This window comes from Leucopleurus acutus (assembly GCF_964270905.1).
Source record: "Leucopleurus acutus genome assembly, chromosome: 9".
Taxonomy (NCBI): domain Eukaryota; kingdom Metazoa; phylum Chordata; class Mammalia; order Artiodactyla; family Delphinidae; genus Leucopleurus; species Leucopleurus acutus.
The window spans coordinates 108,634,428-108,656,189 of NC_139144.1; the positions used below are offsets into that span (position 1 = coordinate 108,634,428).

The 21,762-nt window shown below is 46.3% G+C and overlaps 1 protein-coding gene across 1 annotated transcript in view; it reads left to right on the top strand.

The window, feature by feature from the left end:
* The first annotated feature begins 8,869 nt into the window (after window positions 1-8,869).
* DYNC2I1 (dynein 2 intermediate chain 1) overlaps window positions 8,870-21,762 on the top strand; it is a 44,511-nt gene continuing 31,618 nt past the window's right edge. Inside the window, exons 1-3 of the mRNA XM_082846321.1 lie at window positions 8,870-8,955; window positions 17,985-18,038; window positions 18,838-19,225. Coding sequence (XP_082702447.1) covers window positions 8,941-8,955; window positions 17,985-18,038; window positions 18,838-19,225 — 457 coding nt within the window. The 5' untranslated portion in view covers window positions 8,870-8,940. The remainder of the gene's footprint in view (window positions 8,956-17,984; window positions 18,039-18,837; window positions 19,226-21,762) is intronic.

Consider the following 21,762-nt stretch of genomic DNA (forward strand, 5'->3'; position numbering starts at 1 on the left):
AATAGGGCTAGTTTTTTCCCCTCTCTTGCTCTTCAAATCTTTATGTTACTGGGAGCCTTGCGTGATCATCTTTAGGAGGGGCAGGGACTACTGGAGAGAAATGTAGCAGCTTACATGTTTTTAAGTTCTTGGTGGATGTGTTCGTGTCACATGGGCCCTTCCCTGCCATATTGTAGGGATTCTGGAATAACGATAACTGTGCAGTAGTTGCAGGGGCAAAGACTGCCATTTTCAGGACAAAACAGTGATATCCCACAGACCATCTTGCCGTGCAGACAGGAGAGTGAAAGGCTGAAAGATGAAGAGGATCACCAGCTGAAGAGAACTGCAGTCACAGCCCTGTTAGATGCAGTGAGTGAAGACTTGCTGCTCCCATGAACTTTGGGGGCAGTGGGAAGGCAAGCATCTGCGTGCATTGGTAACTTTGCCAGAGTCTCGTTAATCATTCAGCTAGGCTTGAAGTCTATGAGGGCAAGAGCTGTATTATGTGTATCATCATATCTTCACGCTAGCACAGTGCCTGGCACAGCAGGTACTGAATGAATAAACGATACCTCCCCTCACCTCATCTGTGAGTCTGTATGTAATTATGTATGCATATATGTGTGTGTGGCTATGGAGATATATATATATAAACATATAATCTCATAAACATTGCCCCAGGGGGTAGAACACTCAGCTTTGGGCAAGGGCACTAAACCACAAGCAAGGAAAGGAATAGTTTTCCTTCCCCCAAATTACATGATGTGAGTTGCAAATATGTAAAATGGTGAGTCTTACCCCTTTTCCTACGCAACAGCTTAAAGCTCTAATGCCACCTTTCACTCAAGACCTAGTTACAACCTCAAAACAAGTAGCTGCCTTGTTAACACAGGAAGGAGCATGACCCTTTCTGTCTTGCAGTCTTTCCTCTAAAAAGCTGTAGAATCACATCCTATAGATAAAGAGTTGGGTGAACATGAGCCACACAAGGAATCCTGCATGTCTGTGATAAAGCGTTTGACCTGGGCGGTCTAGGGATGTAAAATACACTGAAGAGACAGGCCCACGCTGTGCACCAATCAGCCTCCAGCCTCTGCTGCCTTTGTGACCCCACTGAACTTCTGGCCACTTCCCAGCAAGGCAGAACCCATCTCATTCTTTGCTGAGTCTAATGGCAGGCCCAGCCTAGTTCTTAGGTTTTTGCTAACATTTTACTCTCTACCTCAATCTCCTGTGACCTCTTCATGTTACCTCTTTCCTTACCTTCTCTGCAGACAATTCTCCAGTGAAAGGCACTGCTTTCTCAGAGGAAAGAGGAGCATCACTGTGAGTGTTCCAGTGCAGAACTGTAAAGGTTCAGCCTCTGCGCTCCTCCTTTCTAGTTTCAGAGCAAAGTGCTGCCTTCAGTTTAAGTTCAATCCGTTCTGCTTTGTTTTAGATCCCCTCCTGCCTAGCACTGGGCCTTATCAACCCTTCGTCCACCTCTTCCCCTCTCCCTGTCCTAGCTCCTTCCCCAGCACCTCTACGTGGGCTTCAGTGCAGAGGGGAGGGCCACAGTCTGCCTCCCTTCCTTTCATGTTACTGTCGACTGAAAAAAATGCACAAAGTGAGAGTTGTGAGTTAAGTTTTATTTGGGGCAAAATGAGGACCATAGCCCAGGAGACAGCCTCTCAGATTGTTCTGAGGAACTGCTCCAAACAGCGGGCCAGGGTGGGGACGGAGGGTTGTTCAGCATATGTGTGATTTTGGTGAAGGAGGTACACGCAGTCGAGCACACATTTTGGCAGAATGTGGCTGCTCGTCACGAGGAGCAGATGTCTCTGTAAATGATTTTAGTGCTTTTCTAGCTATGAGAACATGCAAGAAATTGGGCTCATAACATGGTCTCCCGAAAATATCTAACTATCTGAAGACCTGTTCTGCCAGTTTTTGCAGAGCACAAAGGGCCTCATTCCTGATCTCTGCCCTGAACTCCTTTCAGGGGGTGTGGAAGGCCAGCGACTGCAGTGGCTGGTGACCTCATCTTTGTAGAGGCAGATGGCGAGCGACAATTTTTAGTTGGCACTACCAACGAGTCTCATTTTTCCCAGACTCATCAAGACTCCTGTTCCTTTTTCTCAGATGCTTCTTTGGTGACACAGTCACACATTCTTTACCTGAGCCACCTGAGTGTGTCTCTTTGCTGTGCAACTAGAGGAATCAGGAAAAGCTTGGTCCTTGCTTGCTTGCCCAGATTACTACAACATTTTCTTAATTGATTGGTATCTCTTTAATCTTGCCCTCTTTAAAAGCTCCCTAGAGACCTGTGCTCCCCAGCACGGAGGAGACAGTGTTAGGCCTAGTACTGGTGACCAGTCAGCCTGGTTATACTGGCAAATAGACACATACACTGGATAGTGCAAGGATAATGCGTTATCCAGGATAATGCAATTCAGGCTTCTTGCTGTTGGAGATCTCATAAGCATGCAAAGGGGGAGGTGGAAAGAGCCCTGAGGTGTTGGATTGGAGTTGGCGGGAGTATGAACTCGTGTATTTTGATGTAAGTGTACAGGTAGACGTACATGTAGTTTCCAGATCTCACTTCTAAATACCATTCTGCAGCAAAAGGAGCCAGGGATCTTCTGAGAAACAGTTGACTTCAGGGCTGGAGCAGATGAGCCTGAAATATTTTGTTGTGCCAGAAAGTAAGAAAAATTTCAAAGAATCACATGATGCCAAAGGACATAGGAGGCGACGGGAGGGGTGCCCACTGATTAAATCTGGGGTAATTTGAGCAGCAAAATCAAGGATGATGTTGGCAGATTACAACCCAGTGAGTAAAACAGGAACCCACGAGTCCCTACCGATGTAGGTGAACGAGCAAGTGAGGAATGCATGCGAAATAAATCATTGGAGTGACGGAAGCAGAAAATCGGCATTTAGCGGTCACCGTAGGGCTGGAGTGAGTTATCAGTGGAGGCTAAGGATGGTAGGTGGAGGTTTTAATACCTGCTACTAGGTACTCGTCAATCCCAAAGGGAAAAGCCGGCAGGTGTGACCCAGCTACATATTGCCAGCAAGCTAGGGACACGTTGGGATTTTGCGTCCTGACTCCACGAGCTGAGAGGAGTAGAGCAGCATGTCTGGGCGTCTCTGCCAGAAAGCTTGATCCAGGTGTGGCCTGGGGGCTCACTGGACAGGTGAAGTGTTAGAGGCCCCTGTTTTCTTTTTTTTTAATTTTTTAAATTTTTTATATTTTGGGGGGCCCCCTGTTTTCTTACTGAGGAACTGTAATTACCCCAGATTGCAGGAAACTGAAGAGGCACAACTACATGCAATGTATGTTCCTGAGTGGGATCTGGGCCACAAAGGAAAAGAAATATTTGGGGGACAGCCTGTGCATTAGACAGCAGAGTTGTATCAGTCTTTACTTCTGGACTGGGAGGGTTGTGGAGCAGGGGCTGTCCTTGCTTTGGGGAAACAGGCCCTGGAGTATTTCAGGGTGATGAGTAATCATATCTGAAGCTTTTTGTCAGATGACTCAGAGAAAGACCAGTGATGATGGGTAAGTGTGTGTGCAGATAGATGATAAGTGTGAGTCAGGGACAGGCGAGTGGAAGCACATGCTGTATGATCTGGGTGATGGAGACTTTTGTACTCAAATATTTTCTCTAAATTTGAAATTATTTGGAAAATTATTTTTTAAAGTTCCTATTTCTATCAAATGGCCAATATAAAATGCAGATTTGATTGAATCTCTTCCCTGCTTATGAACTGTTTGTTTTGCTTCTGCTGTGAAATTAAAGATCCTCTGCAGGGACTTCCCTGGTGGTCCAGTGGCTAAGACTCGACGCTCCCAAAAGAAGGGAGCCCAGGTTCGATCCCTGGTTAGGGAACTTGAACCCACATGCCGCAACTAAAGAGTTTGCATGCCGCAACTAAAGATCCTGCATGCTGCAACGAAGATCCCACGTGCCGCAACTAAGACCGAACTCAGCCAACTAAATTAAATATAATAATAATTTAAAAAAAGATCCGTTGCAGAACAAGCAGAGCTCTGACCCTGCATCTCACCTCACACGCCCCCCCCAACCAGGGTCTGTGCCCTGCACTGTCTCACTGCTTCTCACTCTCCCCAAACCACTCTGTCTACTCTCTCTGTGCCTTTGCACCTGCACTGCTGTTCTCTGTGTCTGAACTATCCTTCTCCTCTGTCCTTATGCAAAACTCCTATGCATCTTTCAAAACCTGGTTTGTATGTCTCCACCTGTGGAAAGCCTTCTGTGGCAGTGAGTTAATCCTGTCTAGGCTTGTCTCCATGACGAAACTTATCTACTGAGTACAGCTCAGGCTTCAGGAGCCCCGAAGCAGCTCTGTGCCTGTGAGGGGAGCCCTGATGTTTGTGGAGGAGTCTGAATTAGGCGGTACCTATTAGAGTCCCCAACTGGAGCCGAGTACTGAGTCACAAGCCCTGTTTCAGTGTTTACCAATAATGAAGATGATACTTGCGCGGCCTGGCTGGGCCCTTCTGCTCAGGCCTAGAAAGGCAAGTCAAGCGTTGGCTGAGCTGTGGTCTTCTTGGAGACTCTCACCTGAGATCCTCTCCCAAGTTCATTGCAGCTGTAGGACTCAGGTCCTGATTTCTGGGGGCTGACAGTCAGGGGTCCCCCTCGGCTCCCTCCACATGACCCCTCCTGATGTGGCCGTTTGCTTCTTCTCCCAGGACAGCAGGAGTGTCTCTCTGAAGCGTCACCTCTTTTGGTGTTAGGCCCACTAAGGACAATCTCCTTTCTGACTTAGCTGATTAGTAAGCTAGTCTCCGGCGTGAACTCAGCACAGTCTCAAGGAGAGTGGACCACGGACTCGAGGGGCATTTAGGGTTCTGCCACTACAGTCTCTGTGGGTTAAGAGAAGAAAGGGGTGTTGATGGGCTCTCTGAAATTCCAAAATGTGCTCCAATTATGGTTTCATATGGTAGTGGATAATTTGTGAATTTACAAAGGAAGCCTATAATTTTAGTATCCCACCCATTTTCATCTCTAAATGCTTGTAGGTTAGGCGATAACCTATAAGAACAACAATAATAAAAGTGTTAATAACAACTTTTACTGATGGTTCAGTTTGCGCCAGACACAAAATGCTAACTATTCTACAGAATTACTCCTTCAATCCTCACAATCCCTACAGAGTAGGTACCCTGTAATTCCCACTTTTACTGCAGGCTGTAAAACACGCTGCTAGTGACTTCTCACCAGCCCTTAGTTAACATGGCAGGTAGGTTTCATATCCACACACTACAGTGACACTATCGTGATGCGACTTTTGTAATAAAGTTACTTATTACTGTGAAAAAAAAAAGCGCTTTTGTTTCTATCACAACCTGCAATTGTACTGGTTTATAGTCTAGTGAAGGAGTTGGACATACATTTTTTTTTTTTTTCCGGTACGCGGGCCTCTCACCGTTGTGGCCTCTCCCGTTGAGGAGCAAAGGCTCCAGACGCGCAAGCTCAGTGGCCATGGCTCACGGGCCCAGCCGCTCCGCGGCACGTGGGATCTTCCCGGACCGGGGCACGAACCCGTGTCCCCTGCACCGGCAGGCAGACTCTCAACCACTGCGCCACCAGGGAAGCCCAGGCATACATTTTTAAATTACACGGAAGAGGATATGGGAGACTGTGACAAGCGAATCAGACACAGGTGAAGCAGAGGAGGCTCTGGCGTGAGCAGGGGGTAAAGCTGCAGGGATCCGGGCAGAGAAGCAGCCTGCACAAAGGCCACGAGGCTGAACAGAGCCCAAAGGCCACCAAGCCACCACCTAGTCTCTGCCTTCCAGGGCCCTTGACAAACTGGCCCAGTCCCCCATTCCAGCCTTGTCTCCTGCCATCCCGCTCCACTCACACACCCTGTGTTCTGACCTGCACTGCCCACTGTGGAAGCCACTGGCCACGTGGGGCTGTGAGCCCAGGAAACGGGGCCAGTCTGAACTGAGGTGTGCTGTCAGTACAAAATACACAACGGATTTCGAGGCCAGTATTAAAAAAGTATAAAACAACTCAATATTGTAAATATATTTTATATGACAAAATGATAATATTTTGTATATATTTGGTTAAATATTTTATTAAATTTGATTTCATCTGTGTTTTTCACTTTTTTAATTATTATTTTAAATTAATTAATTTTTATTTTTGGCTGCGTTGGGTCTTCGTTGCTGCGTGCGGGCTTTCTCTAGTGTCGAGCGGGGGCTACTCTTCGTTGTGGCGCGTGGGCTTCTCATTGCGGTGGCTTTTGTTGTGGAGCACAGGCTCTAGGCACGCGGGTTCAGTAGTTGTGGCTCGCGAGCTCTAGAGCGCAGGCTCAGTAGTTGTGGTGCACGGGCTTAGTTGCTCCGCGGCACGTGGGATCTTCCCAGGCCAGGGCTCGAACCCATGTCACCTGCATTGGCAGGCGGACTCTTAACCACTGTGCCCCCAGGGAAGCCCCTTTCACTTCTTAAGATGTGGCTACTAGATAATTTATGATAACCCCTGTGGCCCGTATTATATTTCTACTGGACAGCACTGTTACAGATACAATTATTACATTTCCTAAACTCTCCAAACCTCTCCCTCCCTCTGCACTTGCACCTATATTTCTTTTCCCCTAAGATGTTCTCTGCATGTCTCTGCCTGGGTTTTTTGTGCTTCAAGTTCCACCTGAAATGAGGCCCTTCCCATCCTCATTCCTTTCCTCCAGGCACATTTTGCCACTTCCTCATGCACTGCATTTTATGAGTAGCTCTTACACTTTCACATTATTTAATAATTGTTTGCATATTTCTCGCTCCTGGCGATTATGAGCAACTAGAGGTCCAGGCAGTGTTTTATTTATGTCTCCAGCACTCTAACAGCCCCCATGTCATCAAATGAACTTGTGAGTCATCTATTGAAGAAAGATGACAGAAGAAACACCACAAGATAAAATGTGAAAGGCAAATAAGTTACTTAGAAAATAATTGTTTTAAGAAGTCCAAGGAGAGAAAGATCGTTTTAACTTTCTCTATTGACATTTTTTCGGCAAATATTGTGGGGATGGTGAGAGAGAGGAGATAGCCCTGTGAATATGGTGCATTTGGGGGACCCTAAATCATTCTGTTTGGTGACAAAAGAGTGCAACCGAGTGAGAGCCAGGTGGAGACAGAAGCAGGGGGTGAGGTGAGTCACCTGTTGGATTGCTGCCTGCAACAGAGGATGGATTGGTGGGGCTGGAGTGGAAAAAAATGAGGAAGAGACTCAAGACACATCTTGACAGGAGTTTTGACTGCACTCGGGAGGGGAAGAAGGGTTCTGAGGGTTCCAGGGCCAAGCCCAGCTCATTCATGCAATGTGCGTGTCCGTGACTTAATCTAATACTGTGGCTGATGACTTTGTCATTACAGTCAACAGTCTGAAGCTTTCCCAATATGAGCTGTTTTCTCAGCTGACAGAGAATGGACTTTGGCGTCAGACCATCCACCACCCTAGCTTTCTGAATTTAGGCAACTGAATTAATCTTTCCGGCCCTCAGTCTCCTCATCTGAAAAACAGTAACATGCCTATCTCACAGGGACGCTATGAGAATTAAATGAATTACCAAGGGGAAGGTTTCAGTTTGGTGCCTCCTTTGGAGCAGTTCCTAAATAAATCATAGCTATCACTGAAATCACCTTTCCTACCATCCTTTCCTGTTTGGTTCTTCCTAAGCCCTGCTGAGTGAAAATGAAAAAGGTAGTAGTGGAAACTCCAAAACCGGAGCACAATCGAATATAAAAGGACGATTAGATCTGTTACTAACTTCTCTAAGGCAAGGAGCTGAGTAAATGGCTTTTATGTAGATTGATCCATAAACCGTAATAGTATGTGACTCAAAAACACAACGTCTGAAAAATAGTGTGTCTACAGAAAAACCATGACATCAAAAGCACAGACCCTAGTAACACGCTCACCGATGTGCTCCTTAGCACACGATTTGAGAGCCTTCTCTCTCTCTCTCTCTCTCTCTCTCTCTCTCGTGTGAAAACGGTAAGTGGAATCTTTTCTAAGTAACATTTGCAGGCTAAACAGACGCGAAACAGTTTGCAGAATCAGGGCTAAATGTCAGTTATAACGTGCAACACGGGCGTGGGACCCACACCTCTCCAGCCTTGCAGGTTTAAGGCTGGCTTTTAAGCTTTAAAGAAAATAGTTGTGGTAAAATAAATGTGAGATGCAGTCCATGTGTCAGTATTTCAGTCCTCTCGTCTCTTGATTTGTATAAAAGCTGCGTCTTTCAACAATTACTTTTTCAGATACTTTGTGATTCCTACCAATCCTGCAAAATATGTCCTACGAAACGACCACCACAGGCAAAGTAACTCGAGGATCGAGAGCCTCCGCGGAAGGAAAGCTCCCTCCGCTCCCGCTTCGAAAGGCGGGTTTGCTTGTTTCCCTGCTGCAGCTCCGGTCCTGCCGGCAGCCCGCAGGCTCAGCCCGGCTTCTTCCCCGCCCCGAGCACCGCCGGGCCTCACAGCAGGCGGCAGACGCCGCGCCCCCGGAAACACACATCCCACCCGACGAGAGTCCCCGCAGCGCTCAGCCTCCTTCTGCACCTCCCCCCGCTTCCTTTGGGCCTCCCGGGAGTCACAGGATTGCGGTCGCTCAGCGCTCTGCGGCACCGCCTGTCGGTTGCTAGAAGGCGGGGAAGCGCAGGCGCGCTGGGGGCAGCCGCGTGGCATGCCGGTCCGGCGGTTGCTCTGCGCTCCGCTGCCCCTCCTACCAGTTGCCAGGAGGCGGGGAGGCGCAGGCGCGCTGGAGGAGGCCGCGGGGCACGCTGGGCCGACGGTCGCTTGGCGCTCGGCTGTCCAGCCTGCCGGTTGCTAGGAGGCGGGACGCCGGCCCGGCCAAGGGTGCGGGTGCCGGGGCGTCTCCTCCCGGGGCCTGGCCCTGCTGAGGGCAGCGTGGCCGCCCGGTCCTGCGCGCGGCGATGGAGCCCGGGAAGGTGAGTGTGAACGCCGCGCGGGGAGACCCGTCCCCGCCGGGACCGTCCACCTGCTCGCGGGCGGAGGTCGCACCAGGGCCGGGACTGGAATTCTGGCTGCGCGTGCGACCGTGGGAAAGTTACCGACGTGTCTATTTCCCAGCGAATAAATAGGGACAGTACTAGTAGGATTGGATGAGGTTCTACAAATAAAAGTGCTTAGAATGGTGTTATTAACTCACTAACTGTGAACTGTAGTCGTTCCGCTTGTCTGTGGATTCCCGCTAAAAGACGAGGAATTTAGTTTGCATGCATTTCTTCGTACCTTCCCTCCTATTCCATTTTTTTTCTATCATCCGCTTTTATAATGTTAATAATATGGATTAGGAAGTTAGTGACTTGGCTGCCCTCCATTTATTTTTAAGCTCACAAACTTCCTGACCGCTGTCATCTTCTACACCGGCCCCTTACATTTTCTTTCCTTTTTTTGAATTTTATTTTATTTATTTTTTTATACAGCAGGTTCTTAGTAGTCATTCATTTTTTTTTCACACACACACACACTGTATTTTATTTTTACAAGAGACAAATAAACTGACACCAAGCATTGTAACTGGATGACCACAACAAAAGCAACAATGATTGCAATTACCAAACACGAAACACACTCACACTGTGTCCTAATATTGATATTCAGTCCAGGAATCCTCCACTGTAACAGCTCCTTTACTTATTTTTTTTGTGTGTGGTACGCGGGCCTCTCACCGCTGTGGCCTCTCCCGTTGCGGAGCACAGGCTCTGGACGCGCAGGCTCAGCGGCCATGGCTCACGGGCCCAGCCGCTCCGCGGCCTGTGGGATCTTCCCGGACCGGGGCACGAACCCGTTTGCCCTGCATCTGCAGGCAGACTCTCAACCACTGCGCCACCAGGGAAGCCCGCAGCTCCTTTACTTTGCAGTGAAAATTGATTTGTATATTTTTTGCCTCTGAGTCCTTGTGGGATTTTTTTTTGTATTCAAACAGAAAGTAACAAAAATTATAATCATCCTCATCAGTTCGCTCAGTCCCATGTAATTAATTTTTTTATCTTGATCTTCTGTTAGGACTTTTATGAATTCATCAGTTTTCCATTAGAGTTCTGAAAATGCTTATTCATTCAGTTCCGCAGTGTAGTCAGTTACCAGTAGTCATCCATTTTATACACATCAGTGTATACATGTCAATACCAATCTCCCATTCATCCCACCACCACCCCCCCGCCACTCTCCCCCCTTGGTGTCTGTATGTTTGTTCTCTACTTCTGTGTCTCAATTTCTGCCCTGTAAACCAGTTCATCTGTACCATTTTTCTAGGTTACATATATATGCGTTAATATACGATATTTATTTTTCTCTTTCTGACTTACTTCACTCTGTATGGCAGTCTCTAGATCCATCCACGTCTCTACACCTGACTCAATTTCGTTCCTTTTTATGGCTGAGTAATATTCCATTGTATATATATATACCACATTTTCTTTATCTATTTATCTGTTGATGGACACAGGTTGCTTCCATGTCCTGGCTATTGTAAACAGTGCTGCAATGAACACTAGGGGGCATGTGTCTTTTTGAATTATGGTTTTCTCAGTGTATATGCCCAGTAGTGGGATTGCTGGGTCAATATGGTAATACTGTTTTTAGTTTTTTAAGGAACCTCCATACTGTTTTCCATAGTGGCTGTATCAATTTACATTCCCACCAGCAGTACAAGAGGGTTCCCTTTTCTCCACACCCTCTGCAGCATTTGTTGTTTGTAGATTTTCTGATGATGCCCATTCTAACTGGTGTGAGGTGATACCTCACTGTAGGTTTGATTTGCATTTCTCTAATAATTAGTCATGTGGAGCAGCTTTTCATGTGCTTCTTGGCCATCTGTATGTCTTCTTTGGAGAAATGTCTGTTTAGGTCTTCTGCCCATTTTTGGATTGGGTTGTTTGTTCTTTTAATATTGAGCTGCATGAGCTGTTTATATATTTTGGAGATTAATCCTTTGTCCCTTGCTTCATTTGCAAATATTTTCTCCCATTCTGAGGGTTGTCTTTTCATCTTGTTTATGGTTTCCTTTGCTGTGCAAAAGCTTTTAAGTTTCATTAGGTCCCATTTGTTTAGTTTTGTTTTTATTTCCATTACTGTAGGAGGTGGGTCAAAAAAGATCTTGCTCTAGTTTATGTCAAAGAGTGTTCTTCCTATGTTTTCCTCTAAGAGTTTTATAGTGCCCAGTCTTACACTTAGGTATCTAATACATTTTGAGTTTATTTTTATGTATGGTGTTAGGGAGTGTTCTAATTTCATTCTTTTACATGTAGCTGTCCAGCTTTCCCAGCACCACTTATTGAAGAGACTGCCTTTTCTCCATTGTATATCCTTGCCTTCTTTGTCATAGATTAGTTGACCATAGGTGCGTGGGTGTATCTCTGGGCTTTCTATCTTGTTCCATTGATCTGTATTTCTGTTTTTGTGCCAGTACCATATTGACTTGATTACTGTAGCTTTGTAGTATAGTCTGAAGTCAGGGAGTCTGATTCCTCCAGCTCCTTTTTTTTCTCTCAAGATTGCATTGGCTATTCAGGGTCTTTTTTGTCTCAATACAGATTTTAAGATTTTTTGTTCTAGTTGTGTAAAAAAGGCTGTTGGTAATTTGATAGGGATTGCATTGAATCTGTAGATTGCTTTGGGTAGTATAGTCATTTTCACAATATTGATTCTTCCAATCCAAGAACATGGTGTATCTCTCCATCTGTTTGTATCATCTTTATTCTTTCCTCAGTGTCTTATAGTTTTCTGCATACAGGTCTTTTGTCTTAGGTAGGTTTATTCCTAGGTATTTAATTCTTTTTGTTGCAGTGGTAAATGGGAGTGTTTCCTTAATTTCTCTTTCAGATTTTTCATTATTAGTATATAGGAATGCAAGAGATTTCTGTGCATTAATTTTGTATCCTGCAAATTTACCAAATTCATTGATTAGTTCTAGTAGTTTTCTGGTGTCATCTTTAGGATTCTCTGTGTATGGTGTCATGTCATCTGCAAACAGTGACAGTTTTACTTCTTCTTTTCCAATTTGTATTCCTTTTATTTCTTTTTCTTCTCTGATTGCCATGGCTAGGACTTCCAAAGCTATGTTGAATAATAGTGATGAGAGTTGACATCCTTGTCTTGTTCCTGATCTTAGAGGAAATGCTTTCAGTTTTTCACCATTGAGAATGATATTTGCTGTGGGTTTGTCATATATGGCCTTTATTATGTTGAGGTAGGTTCCCTCTATGCCCACTTTCTGGAGAGTTTTTATCATAAATGGGTGTTGAATTTTGTCAAAAGCTTTTTCTGCATCTATTGAGATGATCATATGGTTTTTATTCTTCAACTTGTTAATATGGTGTATCACATTGATTGATTTGCGTATATTGTAGAATCCTTGCATCCCTGGTATGAATCCCACTTGATCATGGTGTATGATCCTTTTAACGTGCTGTTGGATTCTGTTTGCTAGTATTTTGTTGAGGATTTTTGCATCTATATTCATCAGTGATATTGGTCTGTAATTTTCTTTTTTTGTAGTATCTTTGTCTGGTTTTGGTATCAGGGTGATGGTGGCCTCATAGAATGAGTTTGGGAGTGTTCCTTCCTCTGCAATTTTTTGGAAGAGTCTGAGAAGGATGGGTGTTAGGTGTTCTCTAAATGTTTGACAGAATTCACCTGTGAAGCCATCTGGTCCTGGACTTTTGTTTGTTGGAAGATTTTTAATCACAGTTTCAATTTCATTACTTGTGATTGGTCTGTTCATATTTTCTGTTTCTTTTTGGTTCAGTCTTGGAAGGTTATACCTTTCTAAGAATTTGTCCATTTCTTCCAGGTTGTCCATTTTATTTGCATAGAGTTGCTTGTAGTAGTCTCTTAGGATGCTTTGTATTTCTGAGGTGTCTATTGTAACATCTCCTTTTTCATTTCTAATTTTATTGATTTGAGTCCTCTCCTTCTTTTTCTTGATGAGTCGGCCTAATGGTTTATCAATTTTCCTTATCTTCTCAAGGAACCAGCTTTTAGTTTTATTGATTCTTGCTATTGCTTTCTTTGTTTCTATTTCATTTATTTCTGCTCTGATCTTTATGATTTCTTTCCTTCTGCTAATTTTGGGTTTTGTTTGTTCTTCCTTCTCTAGTTCCTGTAGGTGTAAGGTTAGATTGTTTATTTGAGATTTTTCTTGTTTCTTGAGGTAGGCTTGTATAGCTATAAACTTCCCGCTTAGAACTGCTTTTGCCGCATCCCATAGGTTTTGGATCATCGTGTTTTCATTGTCATTTGTCCTTAGGTATTTTTTGATTTCCTCTTTGATTTCTTTATTGATCTCTTGGTTATTTAGTAATGTATTGTTTAGTCTCCATGTGTCTGTGTTTTTTACGTTTTTTTCCCTGTAATTCATTTCTTATCTCATAGTGTTGTGGTCAGAAAAGATGCTTGATATGATTTCAATTTTCTTAAATTTACTGAGGCTTGGTTTGTGACCCAAGATGTGATCTATCCTGGAGAATGTTCCGTGTGCACTTGAGAAGAAGGTGTAATCTGCTGTTTTTGGATGGAATGTCTTATAAATATCAATTAAATCTATATAGTCTATCGTGTCATTTAAAGCTTGTGTTTCTTATTAATTTTCTGTTTGGATGATCTGTCCATTGGTGTAAGTGAGGTGTTAAAGTCCCCCATTATTATTGTGTTACTGTCAATTTCCTCATTTATAGCTGTTAGCAGTTGCCTTATGTATTGAGGTGCTCCTATGTTGGGTGCATATATATTTATAATTGTTATATCTTCTTCTTGGATTGATCCCTTGATCATTATGTAGTGTCCTTCCTTGTCTCTTGTAACATTCTTTATTTTAAAGTCTATTTTTTCTGATATGAGTATTGCTACTCCAGCTTTCTTTTGATTTCCATTTGCATGGAATATCTTTTTCTATTCCCTCGCTTTCAGTCTGTATGTGTCCCTAGGTCTGAGGTGGGTCTCTTGTAGACAGCATATATATGAGTCTTGTTTTTGTATCCATTCAGCAAGCCTGTGTCTTTTGGTTGGAGCATTTAATCCATTCATGTTTAAGGTAATTATCGATATGTATGTTCCTGTGACTATTTTCTTAATTGTTTTGGGTTTGTTTTCGTAGGTCCTATTCTTCTCTTGTGTTTCCCACTTAGAGAAGTTCCTTTAGCATTTGTTGTAGAGCTGGTTTGGTGGTGCTGAATTCTCTTAGCTTTTGCTTGTCTGTAAAGCTTTTGATTTCTCCATCGAATCTGAATGAAATCCTAGCTGGGTAGAGTAATCTTGGTTGTATGTTCTTCCCTTTCATCACTTTAAGTATATCATGGCTCCCTTCTGTCTTGTAGAGTTTCTGCTGAGAAATCAGCCGTTAACCTTATGGGAGTTCCCTTGTATGTTGTCATTTTACCCTTGCTGCTTTCAATTCGTTTTCTTTGTCTTTAATTTTTGCCAGTTTGATTTTTATGTGTCTTGGCATGTTTCTCCTTGGGTTTATCCTGTATGGGACTTTCTGTGTTTCCTGGATTTGGGTGGCTGTTTCCTTTCCCATGTTAGGGAAGTTTTCGACTATAATCTCTTCAAATATTTTCTCGGGTCCTTTCTCTCTCTCTCCTCCTCCTGGGACCCCTATAATGCGAATGTTGTTGCGTTTAATGTTGTCCCAGAGGTCTCTTAGGCTGTCTTCATTTCTTTTCATTCTTTTTTCTTTATTCTGTTCCACAGCAGTGAATTCCACCATTCTGTCTTGCAGGTCACTTATCCGTTCTTCTGCCTCAGTTATTGTGCTATTGATTCCTTATAGTGTATTTTCTTTTTCAGTTACTGTATTGTTCATCTCTGTTTGTTTGTTCTTTAATTCTTCTAGATCTTTGTTAAACATTTCTTGCATCTTTTCTATCTTTGCCTCCATTCTTTTTTGGTCCTGTATCATCTTCACTATCATTATTCTGAATTCTTTTTCTGGAAGGTTGCCTATCTCCACTTCATTTAGTTGTTTTTCTGGGTTTTTCTCTTGTTCCTTCGTCTGGTACATAGCCCTCTGCCTTTTCATCTTTTGTATATTTCTGTGAATGGGGTTTTTGTTCCACAGGCTGCAGGATTGTAGTTCTTGCTTCTGCTGCCTGCCCTCTGGTGGATCAGGCTATCTAAGAGGCTTGTGCAAGTTTCCTGACGGGAGGGGACTGGTGGTGGTAGAGCTGACTGTTGCTCTGGTGGGCAGAGCTCAGTAAAACTTTAATGGGCTTGTCTGCTGATGGGTGGGGCTGTCCCCTCCCTTTTGGTGTTTGGCCTAAGGCGACCCAACACTGGAGCCTACCCGGGCTGTTTGGTGGGGCTAATGGCGGACTCTGGGAGGGCTCATGCCAGGGAGTACTTCCCAGAATTTCTGCTGCCAGTGTCCCATGGTGAGCCACAGCCACCCCTGCCTGTGCAGGAGACCCTCCAACACTAGCAGGTAGGTCTGGTTCAGTCTCCTATGGGGTCCCTGCTCCTTCCCCTGGGTCCCGATGCACACACTACTTTGTGTGTACCCTCCAAGAGTGGAGTCTCTGTTTCCCCCAGTCCTGTCGAAGTCCTGCAGTCAAATCCCGCTAGCCTTCAAAGTCTGATTCTCTAGGAATTCCTCCTCCCGTTGCCGGACCCCCAGGTTTGGAAGCCTGACGTGTGGTTCAGAACCTTCAATCCAGTGGGTGGACTTCTGTGGTATAAGTGTTCTCCAGTTTGTGAGTCACCCACCCAGCAGTTATGGGATTTGATTTTATTGTGATTTCGCCCCTCCTACTGTCTCTTTGTGGCCTCTCCTTTGTATTTGGATGTGGGGTATCTTTTTTGGTGAGTTCCAGTGCCTTCCTGTCGATGGTTGTTCAGCAGTTGGTTGTGATTCCGGTGTTCTCGCAAGCAGGAGTGAGAGCACGTCCTTCTACTCTGCCATCTTGAACCAATCTCTCGACATTTTCATAAGTTATTCCATAACTTAAGTTTTCTGTGATTTGTTTATAGGATGTTTTAAAAGTTGTGTTAACCAAAATTTTAGAAATGGAGACTTGATTGAGATAAAAACGTGTTTATTTGGCGTTTGTTATGACTGCAGCCCGGGAGACACAGATTCAAGCTCTTGAACTGCAAAGTGAGGGCGGCTTATAAAGGCAAAACGGTAGCTCCATGAGCTGTTTGTCAAGGATGATCGTTGGCGCTTGGAAGAAGTGAGGGCTTGGCTGGGGTCCTCGCAGCTGGCAGGCGCTGTTCTGATGACTGGTAGTGTTCTTGGATCTGGTGCAGTTCAGGAAAAGTTCAGGTTCTCAGTGGCGCAGGTACGTGTCTGAGACCAGATCCTCAATGGCCACCGCTTTTGTTTGCCTGAACTGGGATCACTGCATTATAATGTCAGTCTGTCATCAGTTATCATACGGTGATTATATAGGCAGTGTCCACTGTAGAGCTATGTAGTGTGATTGCATCGGGAAGGACATAGAGCAGTGTGAACACGTACATACCTGTATGTACAGGTAAGTAGGAGGGGTATGTCTGTATTTAGGTTACCCTTAGATAAGGAGGTTGGAGGTTCTGCTGTTCAGGCAGCTCTCCTGGGGTTTTCTTTTGTTTTCAGGGTGGGGTTTCTTCCTCTTGCAGGAGGAAATGCTGCCTGCCTACTTGGAGCGTCAGTTTTAATTTACTTGCCTGCCTGCCTCACAGGGCAGGACCCTGGCTGAGTGGAGGGCACGGGGCAGGGGGGCTCCTGGTCTGAAGTGCTGTGGTCTCACATACACGGGCTGTGCGTGGAGTTTCTGGGGATACATGTGACAAATGGGGCTGTGTTGGGCACGAGGAGCTCTGTGTCATTTTACAGCTTTAAAAATTTACAAGAGAAAAAAGAAAGGAAAGAAAGAAAAGCTTCAGGATGAAGTAAAGCCCGAAGCTGGGTTTTGTTGGTGAAAACGGAAGAGGCGGCCGGGAAGCCCTGGGGTCTCTGGTGATCTGTTGCCTTCAGGTGTTTTTACTCTATTGGCCTCAGTAATGCAATCACAGCCGTTAAGAGCCCGTTTCCCACACACTCGTCACAGAGGCTACCCGCTCCACAAGCAGCGCATATGCTCTCCGTCGGGTTTGGCCCATTTGTTTAGAAACGGTCAAGTATTAAACCTCTCTAAAGAGCCGTTAACTTGGGAGAGAAAACATTTTAAAGTTCAGCAGCTGCAGGTTATAGCTATGCTAACTGCCGCTGACCATCTTCACCATGTCTTACCGTGGACCCCTTTTGCTAAATCGACCAATTTATCAGAAAAGAATGCGTGTTCCAGTGACAGCAGGGCACGATGTACTTTCTGGTTGTGCTTTGGTAGATTCTTGGCCTGGTTGCTTTTTATTTATTTCTCCTTAGAGTGTTTATGAGCTGTTGTGAATTTTTTTCTGCTTCCCTCATTTTCACATCAACAGGAAAATTTTTGGTGGCTGATCCGTGAATATGTTTTCATTTTCACTTGTACTCCATTTGCTTTAAATTTTAAACACACCAAATCGCCCTGTATAAGGCAGAGTGTCTCAAAGGGAAATGAGGTAGACAGGGTAGATTTACCTTGTTCTCTATGGGAAAACATCCTTGGTGGCTTTTGTTATTTATCACCCCGTGCACGTGGCCGGAGCCCCTGGTTGTGGGCTTGTGTGCTCTTAGCACCCGAAGAGGCACCTGCCCGGCACAGATCCCACCGAGGAGTCCGCCCTGAGTCCGCCGAGGGGAGGTGGGGCTGGGTGCCTGTGGTGGGCCCGAGCCTCGGAGCAGCATGAATATGAAGTAGCCTGTGATCATTTGTGGGTAATTTTAAAAAATCGGTGTTCGTATTGCCTTTTATTCTTGTAGATAGACAGTAATTTCTGGCATACCGAGGATTGCCATTGACTAAAATGGTCTGATGAAAAATCAGCTCACTGGAGCATAAAAAATTAGATATTTTAAACTTTAAAAATTCTAACTCTATACTTTTCTTTTTAGAGAAGAACCAAAGATGATACTTGGAAAGAAGATGAGCTCAGAAAACACCTTTGGGTAATATATTTTAAAGATTTGGGAAAAAAGATTTGAGTTGGGGTCTGTTTGGACCCTGGATGGTAATCTTGCACAGTGTTACCGGGTTCTCAGCTCTGCACAACTTTGCTTCCATGTGGCTCATTTCAGAGGTGGTTTGACTCAGAGATAAAGCCATGTGGTTAATTGCTCTGGAACCCTCTTGGATCGGGTTTTCCGTCCCAGTTCGGCCCAGCATTCCACCAGTCGGGTTCCTGTCAGCGTTCAGAGCTCGGGCCTTGTGAGTGTGTGAGTGTGTGTGCGCATGTGTGGTCTGTGTGCATGTGTGTGCGGGGCTGAGGGGTTGCGATCAAGACCTCCTGAGAGGGGGCTTCCCCGGTGGTCCGTCAGTGTTTCAGACTCCATGCTTCCAGTGCGGGGGGCTCGGGTTCGATCCTGGTCATGGAACTTAGATCCCCCATGCTGCGCAGCATGGCCGAACAAAAGACCTCCTGAGAGTTTCTGACAAGGGTCCTTGTTCCTTGAGGGGGGCCCCAGCGGATAGTGTCCTGGAGACTTTCCCGCACAGCCTCAGCGCCCCTTTCTTTTCTTTCTGACTCACGTAGCGCTTTAGGTTTGATCTGCCAGCACACGGGGACATCCCTGTAAGTGGGCGCCTCGCCAAGCACGGGCTGCCAAGCTGAGCCCGCTTCTGCGGGTTCCAGAGTCTGCGTCCTGGCCCGTCGTGCCGGGATGGGGAGCAGTTGACGCCAGCGCTTCTTAGGGCCCTTCAGTGAGTATGAGCCTGGGTTCAGAGCCCCGTTGTCCTTCTCTCGCGCAGGCCGCTCGATCAGCCAGTCCCACGGAAGAGACGAGGCCCAGAGCCAGGAAGCCGCGGAGGGAGTTAGAGGCGGACCGGGCGGACCGCAAAGAGCGCAGACCCAGCGCCCCAGACCGTGACGCCGAGTACAGAGAGAGCGAGGCCGAGAGGGACGGCCAGGCTGCCGGGGGGCGCCCCCGCGGGGACAGGGACAAGCCACGGGACAGCAGGAAGGACAGGGGCCGGCCACAGGAGAAGCACCAGGAGCGGGACGCGGAGAAGCCCCACGGCCGAGCGAAGGAGCGCAAGAGGGGCCGGGAGCTGCGGCAGGTGGCCGCGCACCGCAGCCGGCTGGGCGGCGACCGCGACCGCGACAGGGACCGAGACAGGCCCGAGCACAGGCGGGCAGGTCTGTGACTCGGGGGCACTTTCCTCCTTGGAGGTGGCCCCTCCCCGCTTGTTTTCTCTCCTGGTTTTTATGAAGGTCTCGGCTTTGACTGTGAAGTGGGAGGCCCCGGTGGTGCTCGCGTGTGCTCTTTGCACTCTTTTCTTTCGGGTTTTTTTTTTTTAGAAGATGTTGGGGGTAGGAGTTAATTAATTAATTAATTAATTTTTTTTTTTTTTGCTGTGTTGGGTCTTCGTTTCTGTGTGAGGGCTTTCTCTAGTTGTGGCAAGCGGGGGCCACTCTTCATCGCAGTGCGCGGGCCTCACTATCGCGGCCTCTCTTGTTGTGGAGCACAGGCTCCAGACGCGCAGGCTCAGTAGTTGTGGCTCACGGGCCTAGTCGCTCCGTGGCATGTGGGATCCTCCCAGACCAGGGCTCGAACCCGTGTTCCCTGCATTGGCAGGCAGACTCTCAACCACAGCGCCACCAGGGAAGCCTTCTTTCGGTTTTTTTTAAAACTCATTTCAGTGAACAAAAGGAGTAACAGTTTTCTCATGATTTGCTGGAGTTTTACCATTGAAATATATTTTAGGTTTATTACCTCAATAGATCGTAATCCACGTTGTAAATAAACAAAAATAATGCTCTTTGATAAAAAAGAATTCCTCAAAAGTGTCAGATTTAAGCCGTATTTAAATATTATTTGTCCAAATTCCTAGGCATTCTAAGGTAGAGGTACATAACTTTTTCCTCCCCAAAATGGAAATAAGTATCTTCATTATTTTTTATTATGCAAATAGTGTCTGCTTCCTATAAAAAAATTCAAACTAGCCAACATAAACAAAAAAGGAACATATGAGAAGAGCATGTAGTGACTCTTAGAATCCTCAGGCTGTGAACACGATGGGACTAGGACCTCGGTTTGTGGCCCCTGTTGGAGTGTGTCCCTCCTGTGCAGGGGCTCAGGCCCCGAGGACCCGAGTGTGCATCTCTGCCAGGCCGAATGCTGGGGCAGAGCTGGGGTTAAGAGGGTTATCTCTAATTAAGTTTAACACTGACTACCTGACTATCCATTGCCTTTCTTTAGGATTATTATTTTGATGTTCTTGGTATTTTTAAATTTAATTAAATTTTTTATTTTTAAAATAAATTTATTTATTTAGTTAGTTATGGCTGTGTTGGGTCTTCGTTGCTGTGCACAGGCTTTCTCTAGTTGCGGCGAGCGGTGGCTACTCTTCGTTCCTCTGCATGGGCTTCTCATTGTAGTGGCTTCTCTTGTTGCGGAGCACGGGCTCTAGGCACGTGGGCTTCAGTAGTTGTGGCACATGGGCTTCAATAGTTGTGGCACACAGACTCAGTAGTTGTGGCACATGGACTCAGTAGTGGCTCGTGGGCTCTAGGCATGCGGGCTCAGTAGCTGTGGTGCGCAGGCTCAGTAGCTGTGGCACACGGTCTCAGTAGTTGTGGCTCGTGGGCTCAGTAGTTGTGGCACGCAGGCTCTAGGTGTGCAGGCTTCAGTAGCTGTGGCACGCGGGCTCAGTAGCTGTGGCACGTGGGCTCAGTTGTGGCACGTGGGCTTCAGTAGTTGTGGCATGCGGGCTCAGTGGTTGTGGCACGTGGGCTCAGTAGTTGTGGCTTGTGGGCTCTAGGCGTGTGGGCTTCAGTAGCTGTGGCACGTGGGCTCGGTAGTTGTGGTGCACGGGCTCAGTAGTTGTGGCTCACGGGCTCTAGAGTATAGGCTCAGTAGTTGTGGCGCACAGGCTTAGTTGCTCCACAGCATGTGGGATCTTCCTGGACCAGGGCTGGAACCTGTGTCCCCTGCACTGGCAGGTGGACTCCTAACCATTGTGCCCCCAGGGAAGCCCGGTACTTTTTAGTAATACAGTCTGTTTTGGTTTCAGATCAGTCCTTTGGTCTGCTGCCTGATCTGGATTTTCAGTGCAGTGTTGAGTGGGCTGCTCTGGAGAGACTCATTGCACAACTAGACTGACGGTCCTCCCTCCTCCCCTGGTTGTTTTCGTGCCTCTTCCCTCGTCTCCTCTGTGTCTCCCCTGGATCCCCAGGGCCCTCCCTTCCTTCCTTAGGTCAGAAATCCTGACGATCATCCTGACCCCCCACTCTTTCTCTCCCGTCTCTCGGAACCCAGCCCTTCACTCCTGTGTACCCCCAGGAGACCCCCACCGGTTGTTTTGATCTTGTGTACCCCAGGCTCCTAGAAAGTGATCAGGTTTGGTGAATACTTTTGTTTTTTTTTTTTTTTTATAAATTTATTTATTTACTTATGGCTGCACTGGGTCTTCGTTGCTGCGCGCAGGCTTTCTTTAGTTGCGTCAAGCGGGGGCTACTCTTCGTTGCGGTGCGTGGGCTTCTCATTGCGGTGGCTTCTCTTGTTGCAGAGCACAGGCTCTAGGTGTGCGGGCTTCAGTAGTTGTGGCACTTGGGCTCAGTAATTGTGGCTCGCAGGCTCTAGAGCGCAGGCTCAGTAGTTGTGGCACACGGGCTTAGGTGCTCTGCGGCATATGGAATCTTCCTGGACCGGGGCTTGAACCCGTGTCCCCTGC